Genomic DNA, 14,343 nt, shown 5'->3' on the forward strand with positions numbered 1-14,343 from the left:
GTCAGCCAGTCTCCATTCAAGCTTCTACCATTGCTGCTTTTGCCCCCGTGGCAGGGACAGTCGGAAACCGTAAGGCAAGGCAGCCGAGTGTGTGTGTGTGTGTCAGACTGAGAGGAACACACAACAATGTGTGTGAGAGAGAGGAAGGGAGAACTAACGGCCTGCATGTGACCGAGAAGTAACTGGGGGGGGGGGGGGGGGGAGATGTGTGTGCTTGAGGGAAACGCTGACAGAAAGCGAAAGTGTGTGTCAGAGACCGACACAAGCGGAGCCGCCCGCGCTCACACCTCCTTGTGGGAACGAAGTGCTGCGCGGCTGGGAGGAGAGGAAGCAAAGCAGCTGTTAGCTTTGACTCAGCCGCTGTAATTTGTGTGTGTGTGTGTGTGTGTCTCCCTCCCGCTCTCGTCTCCTCCCACCCGCCTCTCGGTGCTGGGCTGAGTGTCAGCCAGGGAATCGCTCTGCCTAGAAGTGCCTCGCCGGCGGAGCTTGGGACGACACTGGCCACACCCGGGGCAATCGCGAGCGTCTCCCCGCCGGAGGCTGCGGGCTGGTGAGAGCCCCCCACGTCGGCGAGGTGAGCGTGAGGCGCGCGGGCGGGGAGGGAGACCGGCCCCCGCGGGGCGGCTTCGGTGCCCGGCTGAAGTTCCCGCGCTCGCTGCCTCGCGGAGCCGCGGGGGGCTGCGCGGGGCCCCGGGTTCTCCGCGGCCGGGTTCGCCGCTCCGCGAGTTTGCCGGCGCCTGAGCCTCGGGAAGCGGCCGGTGCTGTGACACGCGTCGCGCTTTGTGTCCTGGGCGAGCCTTTAAGCTGAGGGTAAGACACGCACACACCCACACACGCGCCTTGCCCCAACCCGCGCGGAGAGCGGGCTGGTCGGCGGGAGCTGGCCGCGGAGGGAGCCCGCCCGGAGAAGGGTGAAAGCGGCCAGTTGCTAAGGTTACGGGGGCAGCGCTGGAGAGGGTCACCCATGTCGCCCCGCCGGGCAGGGGCTGGCTCCTGTGCTGTGTGGGGAGAGAGCCTCTAGTTAGAGCAGTGTGTTCGGGGGGCTGGAACAATTTGTCTAGTGGGGGTGCTGAGAGCCGTTGAACCAACCTGTCAACCCTGCATGAGAAACCACTTCAAGGCAGGGAGTGTGGCAGCACCCCTTGTTCCAGCACCTATGAAATGAATGGGCAGCAGGTTTCAAACGAACAAAAGGAAGTTATTTCTTCACACAACGCACAGTCAACCTGTGGAACGCCTTGCCAGAGCATGTCCTGAAGGCCAAGACTATAACTGGGTTCAAAAAAAGAACTAGATAAGTTCCTGGAGGATAGGTCCATCAATGGCTATTAGCCAGGATGGGCAGGGATGGTGTCCCGAGCCTCTGTTTGCAAGAAGCTGGGACTAGGCGAGAGGGGATGGATCACTTGATGATTCCCTGTTCTGTTCATTCCCTCTGGGGCACCTGGCACTGGCCACTGATGGAAGACAGGATACTGGGGTAACTGGACCTTTGGTCTGATCCAGTATAGTTGTTCACATGTTATGTTCTTATGGCCGTGTTTCTCAACCACCCATCCATGGACTGGCACTGGTCCCTGAAATCTCCCTGGTACAGTTTAGGAAGGCAGTAGCTGGTCCCTGGTATCAGAAAGGTTGAGAAAAGACTGCTTTAGGCTATGTCTACACTGAATACCTTACAGCGGCACAGCTGTGCCACTATAGCCCTGCTGCTGTAAGGTACGCAGCGTAGCCACTCTTTGCCGGCAGGAGAGAGCTTTCCTGCTGGCAAAATCTCCACCCCAAGGAGAGGTAGCTTTGTTGGCAGGAAAGTGTCTCCTGCCGACGAAGTGCTGTCCACAGGGACAGGCATGGAGACACTTTTTGTCATTAAAACTTTTGTCAGTCAGGGGTGTGTTTTTTCACATCCCTAACTTGACAAAAGTTGTAACAACAAAAGCGCAGTGTAGACATAGCCTTAGAGGAAAAGAGTGGAGGTGAAAAAACTAGTCTAGGATCTGCGCCACATGCTCTTCCTTAAATAATCTGCTCTAGTTTAATGACATTGCGCTGAGCATCCTCCTCCTTTTCCTGGGTGGAGTAAACGGATAAGAGCACAACTTGAAGCAAGCCATCAAAACAGTATACATAAATGACTGCATTACTCCCACACCAGCTTATCAGCTACAAAAGATTATTTTTGTTTTTCTGCCCAGCCCCTGTAGGAAAGATGCAGTCCAGTGGTGTGAGCGTGGCACTCAGAGCTAGGAGCTCCTCAGTTCTAACACTGATTTTCAGCTAAAAGCCTGGGCAAGTCTTTGCTGTCTGCCACAGTTTCCCCCTATTTAAAATAGGAGTGATACCACCCACACAGGGCCCTTGCTAATATTAATTAATTGGATAATGTACATAAGAATGGCCATAGTGAGTGAGACCAATGATTCATCTAGCTCAGTATCCTGTCTTCTGACAGTGCCTGGTGCACAGAACAGAGCAATGTATGAGTGATCCACCATCTGTTGTCCAGTCCCAACTTCTGACAGTCAGAGGTTTAGGGACACCAGAGCATGGCTTGAGTCCCTGACTATCTTGGTTAATAGCCATTGATGGACCTATCCTTCATGAACTTATCTAATTCTTTTTTGACCCTAGTTATACTTTTGGTCTTCACAACATCCTCTGGCAATGAGTTCCCCAGATTGACTGTACATTGTGTGAAAAAGTACTTCCATTTGTTCGTTTTAAACCTGCTGCCTCTTAATTTCATTCGGTGACCCCTGGTTTGTGTGTTATGTGAAGGGATAAATAATACTTCCCTATTCACTTTCTCCACATCATTCATGATTTTATAGACTTCTGTCATAACCCTCGTCAGTCATCTCTTTTCTAAACTGAACAGTGCCAGGCTTTGTCATCTCTCCTCATATGAAAGCTGTTCCATACCCCTAATTACTTTTGTTACCCTTCTCTGTACCTTTCTAATATATCTTTTTTTTTTTGAGATGGGTTGACCAGACCTGCATGCAGTATTCAAGGTTTGAGCGTACTGTGTATTTATATAGTGGTATTATGGTATTTTTTGTCTTATTATGTGTTAGCTTTTTTGATTACTGCTGCACATTGAGTGGATGTTTTCAGAGGACTATCTGTGGTGACTCCAAGATCTCTTTCTTGGAGTAACAGCGAATTTAGACCCCCATCATTTTGTTTAGGTAGTTGGGATTATGTTGTCCAATGTGCATTTCTTTGCATTTATAGACACTGAATTTCATCTGCCATTTTATTGCCCAGAGACAAGGTGGGTGAGGTAATAGCTTTTATTGGACCAACTTGTTTTGGTGAGAGAGACAAGCTTTTGGGCCACACAGAGCTTTTCTTCAGGTCAGTGCTCTATGTGGCTCGAAAGCTGGACTTTCTCACCAAAAGAATTTAGTCCAGAAAAGATATTACCTACCCTCTTGTCTCTCTAATAGCCTGATATGGCTACAACTACACTGCATACAACATTTTGTTGCCCAGTTACCCAGTTTTGTGTGATTCCTTTGTAAGTCTTCACCGTCTATTTTGGACTTTATCATGAGCAATTTAGTGTCATCTGCAAACTTTGTGTTTATTTCTTTTCTAGACATTTATGAATATGTTCAACAGCACTGGTACCAGGACAGATTCTTGAGGAGCCCCACTATTTACGTCTTTCCATTGTGAAAACGGACCATTCATTCCTACCCTTTGTTTCCTATCTTTTAACCCAGGGATCAGCAACCTTCGGCACGTGGCCTGTAAGGGTAAGTCCCTGGCGGGCCGGGACAGTTTGTTTACCTGCTGTGTCCACAGGTTTGGCCGATTGTGGCTCCCACTGGCTGTGGTTCGCCACTCCAGGCCAATGGGGGCTGTGGGAAGTGGCGGCCAGCACATCCTTTGGCCCGCGCCACGTCCCGTAGCCCCCATTGGCCTGGAGCGGTGAACCGTGAACAGTGGGAGCTGCGATCAGCCGAACGTGTGGACATGGCAGGTAAACAAACCGTCCTGGCCCGCCAGGGGCTTACCCTGACGGGCCGTGTGCCAAAGGTTGCTGATCCATGTTTTAACCAGTTAATGATCCACGAGAGGACTTCCCTCTTATCCCATGACTGCTTACTGTGCTTAAGAGCCTTTGGTGAGGGATCTTTCTGAAAATCCACATATACTACATCCACCGGATCACCCTTGTCCACGTTTGTTGACCCTCTTTACCTCTCTGTAAAGCACTTTGGACATGAGACGTGCCAAGTATTATCTCCTCAGAGAATATTAGTTATTTGGTTTAATTTGGGGACTTATTCTTCACCCCCCTTGATTTTTATTCCTAGCTTGCTAGGGTGACTGTATTTTCCTATGCTGAATATGGGACACCTGGTAAAATTACTTGTATTCAAGTGAGTTCAACGGCAATCAATCAGAACTATGCAGTACAAATGTTCAAATTAACATCAAGTTGACTGAGCCCCTGTTAAAAATAAATACTGTGTAGTTGGATTCTCTTTATTTACCTTCTTATCTTTAAGGCTTTAGGGTTCACACAGGAAGGGGTGACAAACACACACTCCTGTACATCTTTCTCACACAGTGGGGGTGACTGACCGACCCGACCCTCCCTGCCTGGTGCTCTCCACCCTCCATGCCTGGCTGGGCCCCCGGGACGGACCCGCCTCTCCTGGTACCTGGAGCCGCATCTTTCCGAGGCAACATGTGGCGGGGCATGCAGGGTCACATGCTCCCCCTCTCCAGATTTCTGCCCGTGTTCACACCACAATGTGGCACTGTGTGAGAGGGAAGGGATGGGAGCTGCTTTCAGGGACGGGGGGCGGGGCGGGTGGAAGAAGAGATGACCTGGCCCATGTTTTTGCAGAGCTCATCTCTTCCCACCCCTCCCCTGCACACACTCCCCTGTGGCTGGAAGCAGCTTGTTCCTTCCGGCCTGCACAGTGTTGAAAGGCAGCTAACACCTCCAGGCTGCTGCTGGCCACCAACATAACCCAGCCGTCTCTGTCCCCTGGCTGCAGTGCGGGCAGGAAGGGGTTAAGCCCTAAGGATGCATTGTGCACCAGGGCCCAGGGAACCTAACTGCAGGGGCTTCAGGGAACTGGGCCAGAGAGGTAGCTCAACAGGGGAGGGTGCATAGGAGACTGAGAAGCCCTGTGCTCCCTGGGGGCAGGACCCAGGGCAGTGTGTGTGTGTGTGTGTGTGTGTGTTTGTGAGAAGAGGGTGCTAAGCCCTTGCCCAGGGGGCTGCTGTGGAGCCTGCAGGATCCAGGTGTGAACAGGCTGGAAATCATTTCCTCTCTGCTACCCCAGAGCTTAGCTGAGGGGTGGGATGGCTGCTCTGCCAGCACTGCAGGGTGGGGCGGCAGGGGGGATTGGGACATGCAGGGCTCGGCTCCACCTGGCCAGTGCTCTGGGCTGTTTTCCGGGGCACCAGCTCAGCCAGAGGCAGTGCGGGAAGGAAGGAACCTGCTGGCTAGGCTGTTGGTAAGCTGAGTGCTCTGACCAGGGGCTAGTTCTCTGCACAGCACTGGGAATGGGATGCACCCCGTTGGGGGGTGAGGGAATATGGAGGTGCAGTGGGACTGGACGGGGGGGTGGTGAAGGAGAAAAGCAGGGAGAGGACAGTGAGAAGGGAAGCACGTAAAGGGCCGATGGGTGGGCAACAGACGCGACATGTAACCAGCTGCCACTTGGCCCCTGCCCACACTCACCAGCCACTGTAGCATGCAGCCAGTGCTGGCCAGAAATGGGACAAGGTTTGGCATGCAGCAGGGGCTGCACTGACGGACCATCAAGGGGAGCAGCCGGTCCCACGTATTGCAGCTTTCCCTGCTACCAGCCTTGCACCCCTACCCCCATCATCAGCCATTGGACCCCCCCACTCACTGCTGGTGGCGGGCAGCTGTCAAGCAGGGATCCAGCCAGCAGCAGGACCCACAAATACTGATGGGGCGGAGACATAAAATACAGGACAATTTGCCCATTTTAAAGAAAAAGTTGGGACACCTGCAGGAGGGCTTAAATATGAGACTGTCCCTTTAAAAATGGGATGTCTGGTCACCCTACCGTCCTCCCTCCTGGCTGACCTGGACCCATGGTGACTTTCCTTTGCTAAAAGAAAAGGAGGACTTGTGGCACCTTAGAGACTAACCAATTTATTTGAGCATAAGTTTTCATGAGCTACAGCTCACTTCATCGGATGCCACAAGGTGCCACAAGTACTCCTTTTCTTTTTGCGAATACAGACTAGCACGACTGTTACTCTGATTCCTTTGCTAAGGAGAGCTGACCAGGACTCCTTTCAAAGCCTATCATTGCTGTCTTGAATTTGGCCTGGGAGGGAGGATGGTGGGGTCACTGCAGAGGCTCCTCGCTTGAGCTAAGTAGGCTGACTCCTCAGTATTCCTATCCATGCTGGCACAGGGAGCAGGAGCCCAGCTCAGAGAACTTGAACTTGTATGGTAGGATGTGCAGAGCTCTGAACTCTGCACCATGGTGGTAGTGATTTATTTGTACTACAATAGCACCCAAGAAGCCCCAGCTGAGATTGGAGCATTAGGCTCTGAACAAACACATAGTGAGAGACAGTCCCTGCCCCAAAGAGCACACAGTTTAAATAATCAAAGCAGGTAAATTGGTGGAGGAGAAACAAGCCTAAGGTGATATAGTAGGTTAGTGGCAGAGCTGGGGCACAGAACAGGGTCTCCTGACTCCCAGTCCCATGCTTTATCCCACAGGCCATGCTGCCTCCCCATTGCAATAGCTCTTCACTGCAAAAGTGAAATTTGTCTGTTTGTGGTGAAACTGTGAAAAGGTGTGTAAATCCTGTCAATAATGTTTGAAATAGAATTTGTGGGATTATACTTAATGTTGACCATGAATGAGTATAATTGCCCATCTGGTCAACAGGTGGATAGACTGACTCAAAGTTGTATAGTATATATTGTATGTAATCAAATATAGCTTGAGCTTTCTTGAAATTTGGATATTTTACACTTGTTTGAGGCAACTGCATGACCAACACATGGCAATGCCTCACTGTGCTTGGAAACCACTGTTCTATTTCAGTCAAGCATGATGTTCCTTAAAATAGCTCCCTGATTTCAAAGCAACACAGTCAAGTGAGGAGTGTGTGCTACATGCTTCTGGGGAACATATAGCACCTTGAAGTGAAAATCAGAAGGCAGAGTAGGAATCCCTGTGTAACATGGTGTGCAGACAAGATAAATCTACTTAGTATGATGCTACACTAAGAAACAAACATTGTGGCAAAGCAAAGATGATACAAAATGCTTGTCTTGGTACCAAAAAAAGAGGTGTGTGGTCCAAAGCCAATTTGAAGGAGTCAGACTCCAAACAGGGCAGCACAAGTTAAAATTGCTCCTAAGAGCTTGTGATCCACTGTCAGCTCACTGTGTAGTAGATCTCAATTGCACTTACTAAATGCAGTAGCATAGCTACAGTGGTCTACGGGGCACACAGTCCATAGGCAATGAGATTATGGGGGCCCAATTAGAGGGGCTTCTGTGGGAGAGTGAGGCCTATTATCTCTTTGGGGCGGGGGGGGGGCTTAAGCTGGGGTGACCATAGGTGTGAACAGCTGGCAAAGACATGCAGAAAAGATGAGGGTGGGGGAGATTGCAGCGCCAGGGGATTCACAGAGACATGGAGACACAGGGAAGCAGAGATGGGAGATGTGCTCCCCTTTCCCCCCGCACTCCTCCTGAGATAGAAGGTGAAAGCTTTGGCAGCTTTCCACAGGGCATGGTGAGGGAAGTTGGGGACTAGATCAGAGCTGGAGGAGACCGAAGGGGAGAACTGAAGGAGGGTTTGTGGGGACCTGAAATGTGGCTAGCATAGGCGCCGACTCTGTGGGTGCTCTGGGGCTGGAGCACCCATTGGAAAAAAAATGGTGGGTGCTGAGCACTCACCGTCAGCCCGCCCCTCCCCCTGATTAGTGTCTCCCAGCGCCTCTCCCACCCGCCACGATCAGGGTGGGGTGCGCTTGGGGGAGGGAGTGGGAAGAAATGGGGTAGGGGCAATGCCTGGTGCAGAGCCGGGGTCAAGCACTCCCCAGCACATTGGAAAATAGGCACCTCTGGTGGGTAGGAGGGTGGATGAGGGAAGTGGGGACAGAAGAGGACCTGGAGAGCTAATTTAATGAGAGCCGTGGGAGCAGAGGACTAGATTGAAGGAGGCTGGGAGGGCTGGATCAGAACTGGAGCGGAGAGAGGTGGGCTATGGAGAATTTAGGGGTCTGTAGGGGAGCCATGATGGAGCTGGAGGGAAGCTAGGCAGGAATTTGGGGACAGGAGGGCTGATTGGGGTTATGGGGTAACTGAGCAGGAGCTGGGGGACATGGGGGCTGGACTGGTGCTGGTGGGGGTCAGATTTTGGAATCAGGAAAGAGACCCCTAACCTATTGTTGCACCAGGCACTTTTGGGGTCTTGCTACATGATTGTCTACAAGTTTTTCTAATTTGTCTTCTGTCTACAGTTAACTCAGAGATGGTCACAGCTAATGAATACAGAACAATGTTGTAGTCTCTCATGAAATTAGCAATAATTAGGGATGCACTCAGTGATGTTTGGCAGCATCGTATCCTCACTTGCTGCCAGCAGTAACAACCATTTGAGATGTTTAACGTTGAGTGGTCTAGGCCTGCTAGTTAAGAATCAGTCAATTTAATACTGGAACTACAGGTCATTGCACCTTTCTGAATGAAATATCGAATGATAAAATATTTCCAGATCGGTAAGATGAAAGGGTCTTCCTATAGTCTATTGCCAAATAGCCAGCTCTGCATATAGAGAATCCAGCTTCTTCAATTTGTGAATTCTTACTAAGAATGAAGTACTGTAGTGCCCTAAATTTATACCTATTTCATTTTACTTCCCAGAGAAACTTCATAGAAATCAGATGAGAATCCCAGAGTGTACAGCCAAATATTTTATGGTGATGGTCACATGGTGTCAAGGTTCCTTCACCACTCTGAACTCTAGGGTACAGATGTGGGGACCTGCATGAAAGAACACCTAAGCTTATTCCTACCAGCTTAGGTTAAAAACTTCCCCAAGGTACACACTTTGTCTTGTCCTTGAACCCTATGCTGTCACCAGTAAGCGTGTTAAACAAAGAACAGGGAAAGAGCCCACTTGGAGACGTCTTCCCCCAAAATATCCCCCCAAACCCTACAACCCCTTTCCTGGGGAAGGCTTGATAAAAATCCTCACCAATTTGTACAGGTGAACACAGACCGAAACCCTTGGATCTTAAGAACAATGAAAAATCAATCAGGTTCTTAAAAGAAGAATTTTAATTAAAAGAAAAGGTAAGACAATCACCTCTGTAAAATCAGGATGGTAAATACCTTACAGGGTAATCAGATTCAAAACATAGAGAATCTCTCTAGGCAAAACCTTAAGTTACAAAAAGACACAAAACCAGGAATATACATTCCATTCAGCGCAGCTTATTTTACCAGCCATTTAACAAAAGGAAATCTAACGCATTTCTAGCTAGATTACTTATTAAATTAACAGAGTTTCTGAGACTGCATTCCTGATCTGTTCCCGGCAAAAGAACACATAGATAGACAGACCCTTTGTTTGCCCCCTCCCCCCCATTTGAAAGTATCTTGTCTCTTCATTGGTCATTTTGGTCAGGTGCCAGCGAGGTTATCTTAGCTTCTTAACCCTTTACAGGTGAAAGGGTTTTGCCTCTGGCCAGGAGGGATTTTATAGCACTGTATACAGAAAGGTGGTTACCCTTCCCTTTATTTTTATGACACATGGTTAGTCTATTTATCGAGTATTTATTGATATAGCTTCAGTGATGATACTCTGATTCATGTTTCACTGATGCATATGCATTCTTAGTTGATCTTGTTATGAGTACACAAGAGAACAACAGTGCTCTATGACTTTTATCCCCAGCATTTTGGAGGTGAAAAGTTTTACATGAAACCCTGAAATTATTGACAAACTTGACCTTTGGGTACTTTGATATGGTCATGAACATTTTAGAACATACAGAATAGTGTAGAATATACCTAATAAAAAGAATACTGGGGAGGGGGGCAGCATTATTTGTTTTCCTTTTTTGTGTAACAATCTCTCATTCACCTTGCTATACTGTGCTTTGTGTGTTCTTACCTGCTAGTAGTTTTTCAATATTAGTTTGCTTTCCTAGCTAAAACCAAGCTGTGATGAATGAGAAAATATCTGTATCATTTTTATGAATATGGCATACTTACTATGGAATGAAATCAAAGGAGGGTTTTAAGGGAGAAAACAGGAAATAAAACAATGGCAAAGATTATACACGTAGGGTAAATGGGACAATACACTTGGGCTTCAAAAGAGACAAATAACCATGGCTGGGCCATCCATTAGGAAGTACGTACCTTGCTGGCTCCCGCCAGAATGGTTTATTGTTCCCTTACCAAAACACAGGATCAAAGGGGATTCTAGACCTTCAAGATGCTGGTCTCGGGAAGGAGAAGGAGGGGCGAGTGGGTAGTCATCAAGCTGAGGCGGACATCCAAATTGACTGAGACACAAAGGGCAGGTCTACACTTAAAATGTTGTAGTGGCGCAGCTGCACTGATGTAGCTGCACCACTGTAGCACTTAAGTGAAGATGCTCCTATGCTAACAGGAGAGCTTCTCCCATCGGCGTAGTTAATCTACCTCTCCGAGAGGCAGAGATGCTCTCTGCTAAACATAGCACTGTCTACACAGGGGGTTAGGCTGGTATAACTTTGTTGCTCAGGGGTGGGGATTTTTCACACCCTTGAACGACATAGTTATACCAGTATACCGGGAGGCCTGGCCAAAGAGAGAAAGGATCAGAGGGGTAGCCATGTTAGTCTGTATCCACAAAAACAATGAGGAGTCCGGTGGCACCTTAAAGACTAACATTTATTTGGGCATAAGCTTTCGTGGGTAAAAACCCCACTTCTTCAGAATCAGAAGAAGTGGGATTTTTACCCACGAAAGCTTATGCCCAAATAAATCTGTTAGTCTTTAAGGTGCTACCAGACTCCTCATTGTTCTCAAAGAGAGAAAGGAACTGAAGCAAGTAGGTTGGCTTTCCCAACCCAGAAATGGGAATAAGATGGAGTTACTTGAACTATGAAGTTATGCCTGGGTAACAAAATATGAGTATAGTACTCTTTATTTTGTTTTTTGTTAACATGATTTCTTAAACGTTTATCCCCTTTGGCAATAAAAAAACTATTTTGTTTTGAGGATTCTGTTTTTGAGTGACTTTAATCAGCTGCTGTCACAGGCTCCTGGAGAAGGGCTTACAGGCCCCCAGTGCTGCTGGGCCTGTTGAGTTACTATGGTTGACACAGGGGGCTGCTACTTAGAGATCCAATCTAAGAGAAGCCAGACCCTGTGGTTTCTCCCAGGGTGAGGTGCAGGAAGCCAAGCCTGTCATCTAAGGGACTAAGGGGCTGTAAGGCTCAATTTGCCCAGTAACCATGACACAAATAAATAGCTACATGGTACCATATTGGATACCCAAATTCCAGATGATTGAAGGGTAATATTCCTGAAGGAGGTGGAAATAAATAGCTTTTGTGGGTAATTAAAGGTCAAAGCAGAAGGCGAGGCATTCAATAACTGCAGAAACCATCGATACACTGACTATCACTGTGTATGACAAGACAAAAGAAAGATCAAACAAAATACAACTTTTTTTTTTTATGTCTTGAAGATTTGGCAGTCTGTGCAGTTGCTCTCTTGAACTCTCCATAATGTAACTTTGAGGCTTGAGTTCAAAATCTTGGGAGAGAATAGCTGCTGCAAAATAAAATAATTTCATTGCATGCGTATAGCATAAATATGGATTCAACTGGTAATGAGAGGAATAATATTTAAAATGGACAGTAAAAAGATTATAACTATTAGTATTTGTATTGCAGTAGCACTTTGTGGCTTGATCCCTGATTGAGGTCTCTTTGTGCTAGGTGCTGTAGACACATATAATAAAAGAAAGTCACTGCCCTACAGACCCTACTTTCTAAGCATCTGAGGTAAGTGGAGAAGGACTGGAAGAGGGAGGACTTGGTAATAGTGATATATATATACTGTGTTTGGTGATGAGCAGTCGTTTCAGCACACACACTCCCTGTCCTTTGTCAAATGTTTTGTGGGTTTCAAGTGAGTTTTTAAGAGGATTTTGAAGGAGGATAGTATAGTGGCATGTTTATGGGGAACTCCTCACAACCATAAGAGGCAGCATGAATTCCTTCTTTGTTCATATCATTTCCTGTTGTGCTGGAAACAGTGTCTGAGAAGCACCGCCATAATCGACTTAACTAAAAATACGGATGTCTCCAAGGAAACCCAGATGACAAGATATTTATTTGGGAGCAGGAAAAGAGAAGCAGTGTGCGCTAGTGCTTGGAGCACAGGACTGAGCACCACCAACTCCCGACTTCTCCTCCAGATTTTGACATTGATTTGTTCTATGACCTTTCACATCACTTAACATCTCTGTATTTATCTCCACCTGTAAAAGAGGAATAATAATAGTGTGCAAAAAAACCCCTCATCATAGAAGTGGTGTGAGGATTGATGTTTGCAAAGCTCCTTGAACATGTTAACCCAGCTGCTGGAGTTACTTTATCTTATGCCTGGCTGCCTGTGGCCTATAGGTCATAGCCAGGATACCCTTGCAACTGCCTGATCTCCAGCAGCTGGCAATGTCCCTGTTCTCCTGGCTATGGCTATTTTGTTGTGGGCCGGGATGGATATGGCATGGGTGTGATGTTGCACTCCATATGTTTTGTGGAAATATGCTTATGAGTGTATATATGATATAACTGGAATATGCTTTATGTAAAAGGTCTCTTGTAAGGTATCATAACAAAGGTTATAACCTACTGAATATATTCCTCCTATTTGTATGTATCATTCTTATATCTGAAGCTAGAAATATGAAGTATAACTCTGAGGTCCTATTGTAACTATGCAAAGTGTGGGCCATTAATGGTGGTTTAGAATCTTGATGGCTCCCATTGACTAGGACAATTGGTTATAGATGGTTTATTTACCTGCAAGCCTTCCTGTGGACCAGCCTGTGGGTAATGAAGAATGAGTCTTACAGTGACATATGACCATGTAACATGATACTGGAATCCATCTTAAATCTGGTACTTTTCCGTTTAGAAGGAGGGGTGGGGACCCAGAGAGACAAAAGATTCCCACCTTGTGCCAAAGCTATAAAAGGGGGTGGAACAGAACAAAGGGGGCTGCCAATCATGAGAACACCCCTGCTTTCCACCTAGGATGTCTGCTGGAACTAACAAGGAATGTACCAGAGGAAAGGATTGGGCCCAGATTAAGAAGGAGTCTAGTCTATGAAAGAAGCTTATTGGAACATCTCTAAGGGTGAGATTTTACCTGTAAACAGTTTCTTAATGTATTAGGCTTAGACTTGCATGTTTTGCTTTATTTTGCTCAGTGACTTACTTTGTTCTCTCTGTTATTACTTGAAACCACTTAAATCCTAGTTTTTATACTAAATAAAATCACTTGTTTATTAATTAACCTAGAGTAAGTGATTAATACCTGGGGGAGCAAACAGCTGTGCATATCTCTCTATCAGTGTTATAGAGGGCAGACAATTTATGAGTTTACCCTGTATAAGCTTTATACAGAGTAAAACGGATTTATTTGGGGTTTGGATCCCATTGGGAGCTGGGTGTCTGGGTGCTGGAGACAGGAGTACCTGCTGAGTGGTTTTCAGTTAAAGCCTGCAGCTTTGGGGGCGTGGACTAGACCTGGGTCTGTGTTGCAGCAGGCTAGCATGTCTGGCTCAAGAAGACAGGGTTCTGGAGTCCAAAGCTGGCAGGGAAAACTGGCTCAGAGGTAATTCCTGCACATCAGGTGACAGTCCCCAGGGGGTCTCTGTGACCGAACCATGTCACACTGGGCATCACTATGGTAGGCCCATGCCACCTGAAAGCTCCCCCATGAATGAGCTATTCTCAGAGTGCTAGATACACCAGCTTTCCATCTGCTTTGTGCTAGAATAAGGATAACTCTTAGGGTATGTCTATGCTGCAAACTAAGCATGGGCTCTAACTCGGGTTTAAACCCAAGCCCCCCTGCTGTCCCCATACACCAGTCTGAACTGCTCCCCCTTCTACTCTGGTCCAAGCCCTGTCATTCTGCGGTGTAGACAAAGGTCAAGCCACAGACCCGAGTTGGAAGGTCTGCATAGTTCAGATTCATTAGTACAGCTGTGAGATCTGGGTCCAGCACTTGTAAGACCAGGTTTACAATGCAGTGTGGACATTCAAGCCTGGGCTTGGAAATACCGAGTA

The 14,343-nt window shown here is 47.5% G+C and overlaps 1 protein-coding gene across 5 annotated transcripts in view; it reads left to right on the forward strand.

The window, feature by feature from the left end:
- Window positions 1-236: 236 nt before the first annotated feature.
- The window catches only part of MYO16 (myosin XVI), a 607,668-nt gene continuing 593,561 nt past the window's right edge, over window positions 237-14,343 (forward strand). For 3 of the 5 annotated variants that reach the window (XM_073349563.1, XM_073349518.1, XM_073349535.1), the window contains exon 1: window positions 13,303-13,405. In XM_073349563.1, coding sequence (XP_073205664.1) covers window positions 13,375-13,405 — 31 coding nt within the window. In that variant the 5' untranslated portion in view covers window positions 13,303-13,374. Of the gene's footprint in view, window positions 575-13,302; window positions 13,406-14,343 lie in introns of those variants that run through there. The other 2 variants (XM_073349573.1, XM_073349543.1) reach the window with 2 other exon arrangements.

The sequence above is a fragment of the Lepidochelys kempii genome, chromosome 1 (assembly GCF_965140265.1).
Source record: "Lepidochelys kempii isolate rLepKem1 chromosome 1, rLepKem1.hap2, whole genome shotgun sequence".
In the NCBI taxonomy this organism is placed as follows: domain Eukaryota; kingdom Metazoa; phylum Chordata; order Testudines; family Cheloniidae; genus Lepidochelys; species Lepidochelys kempii.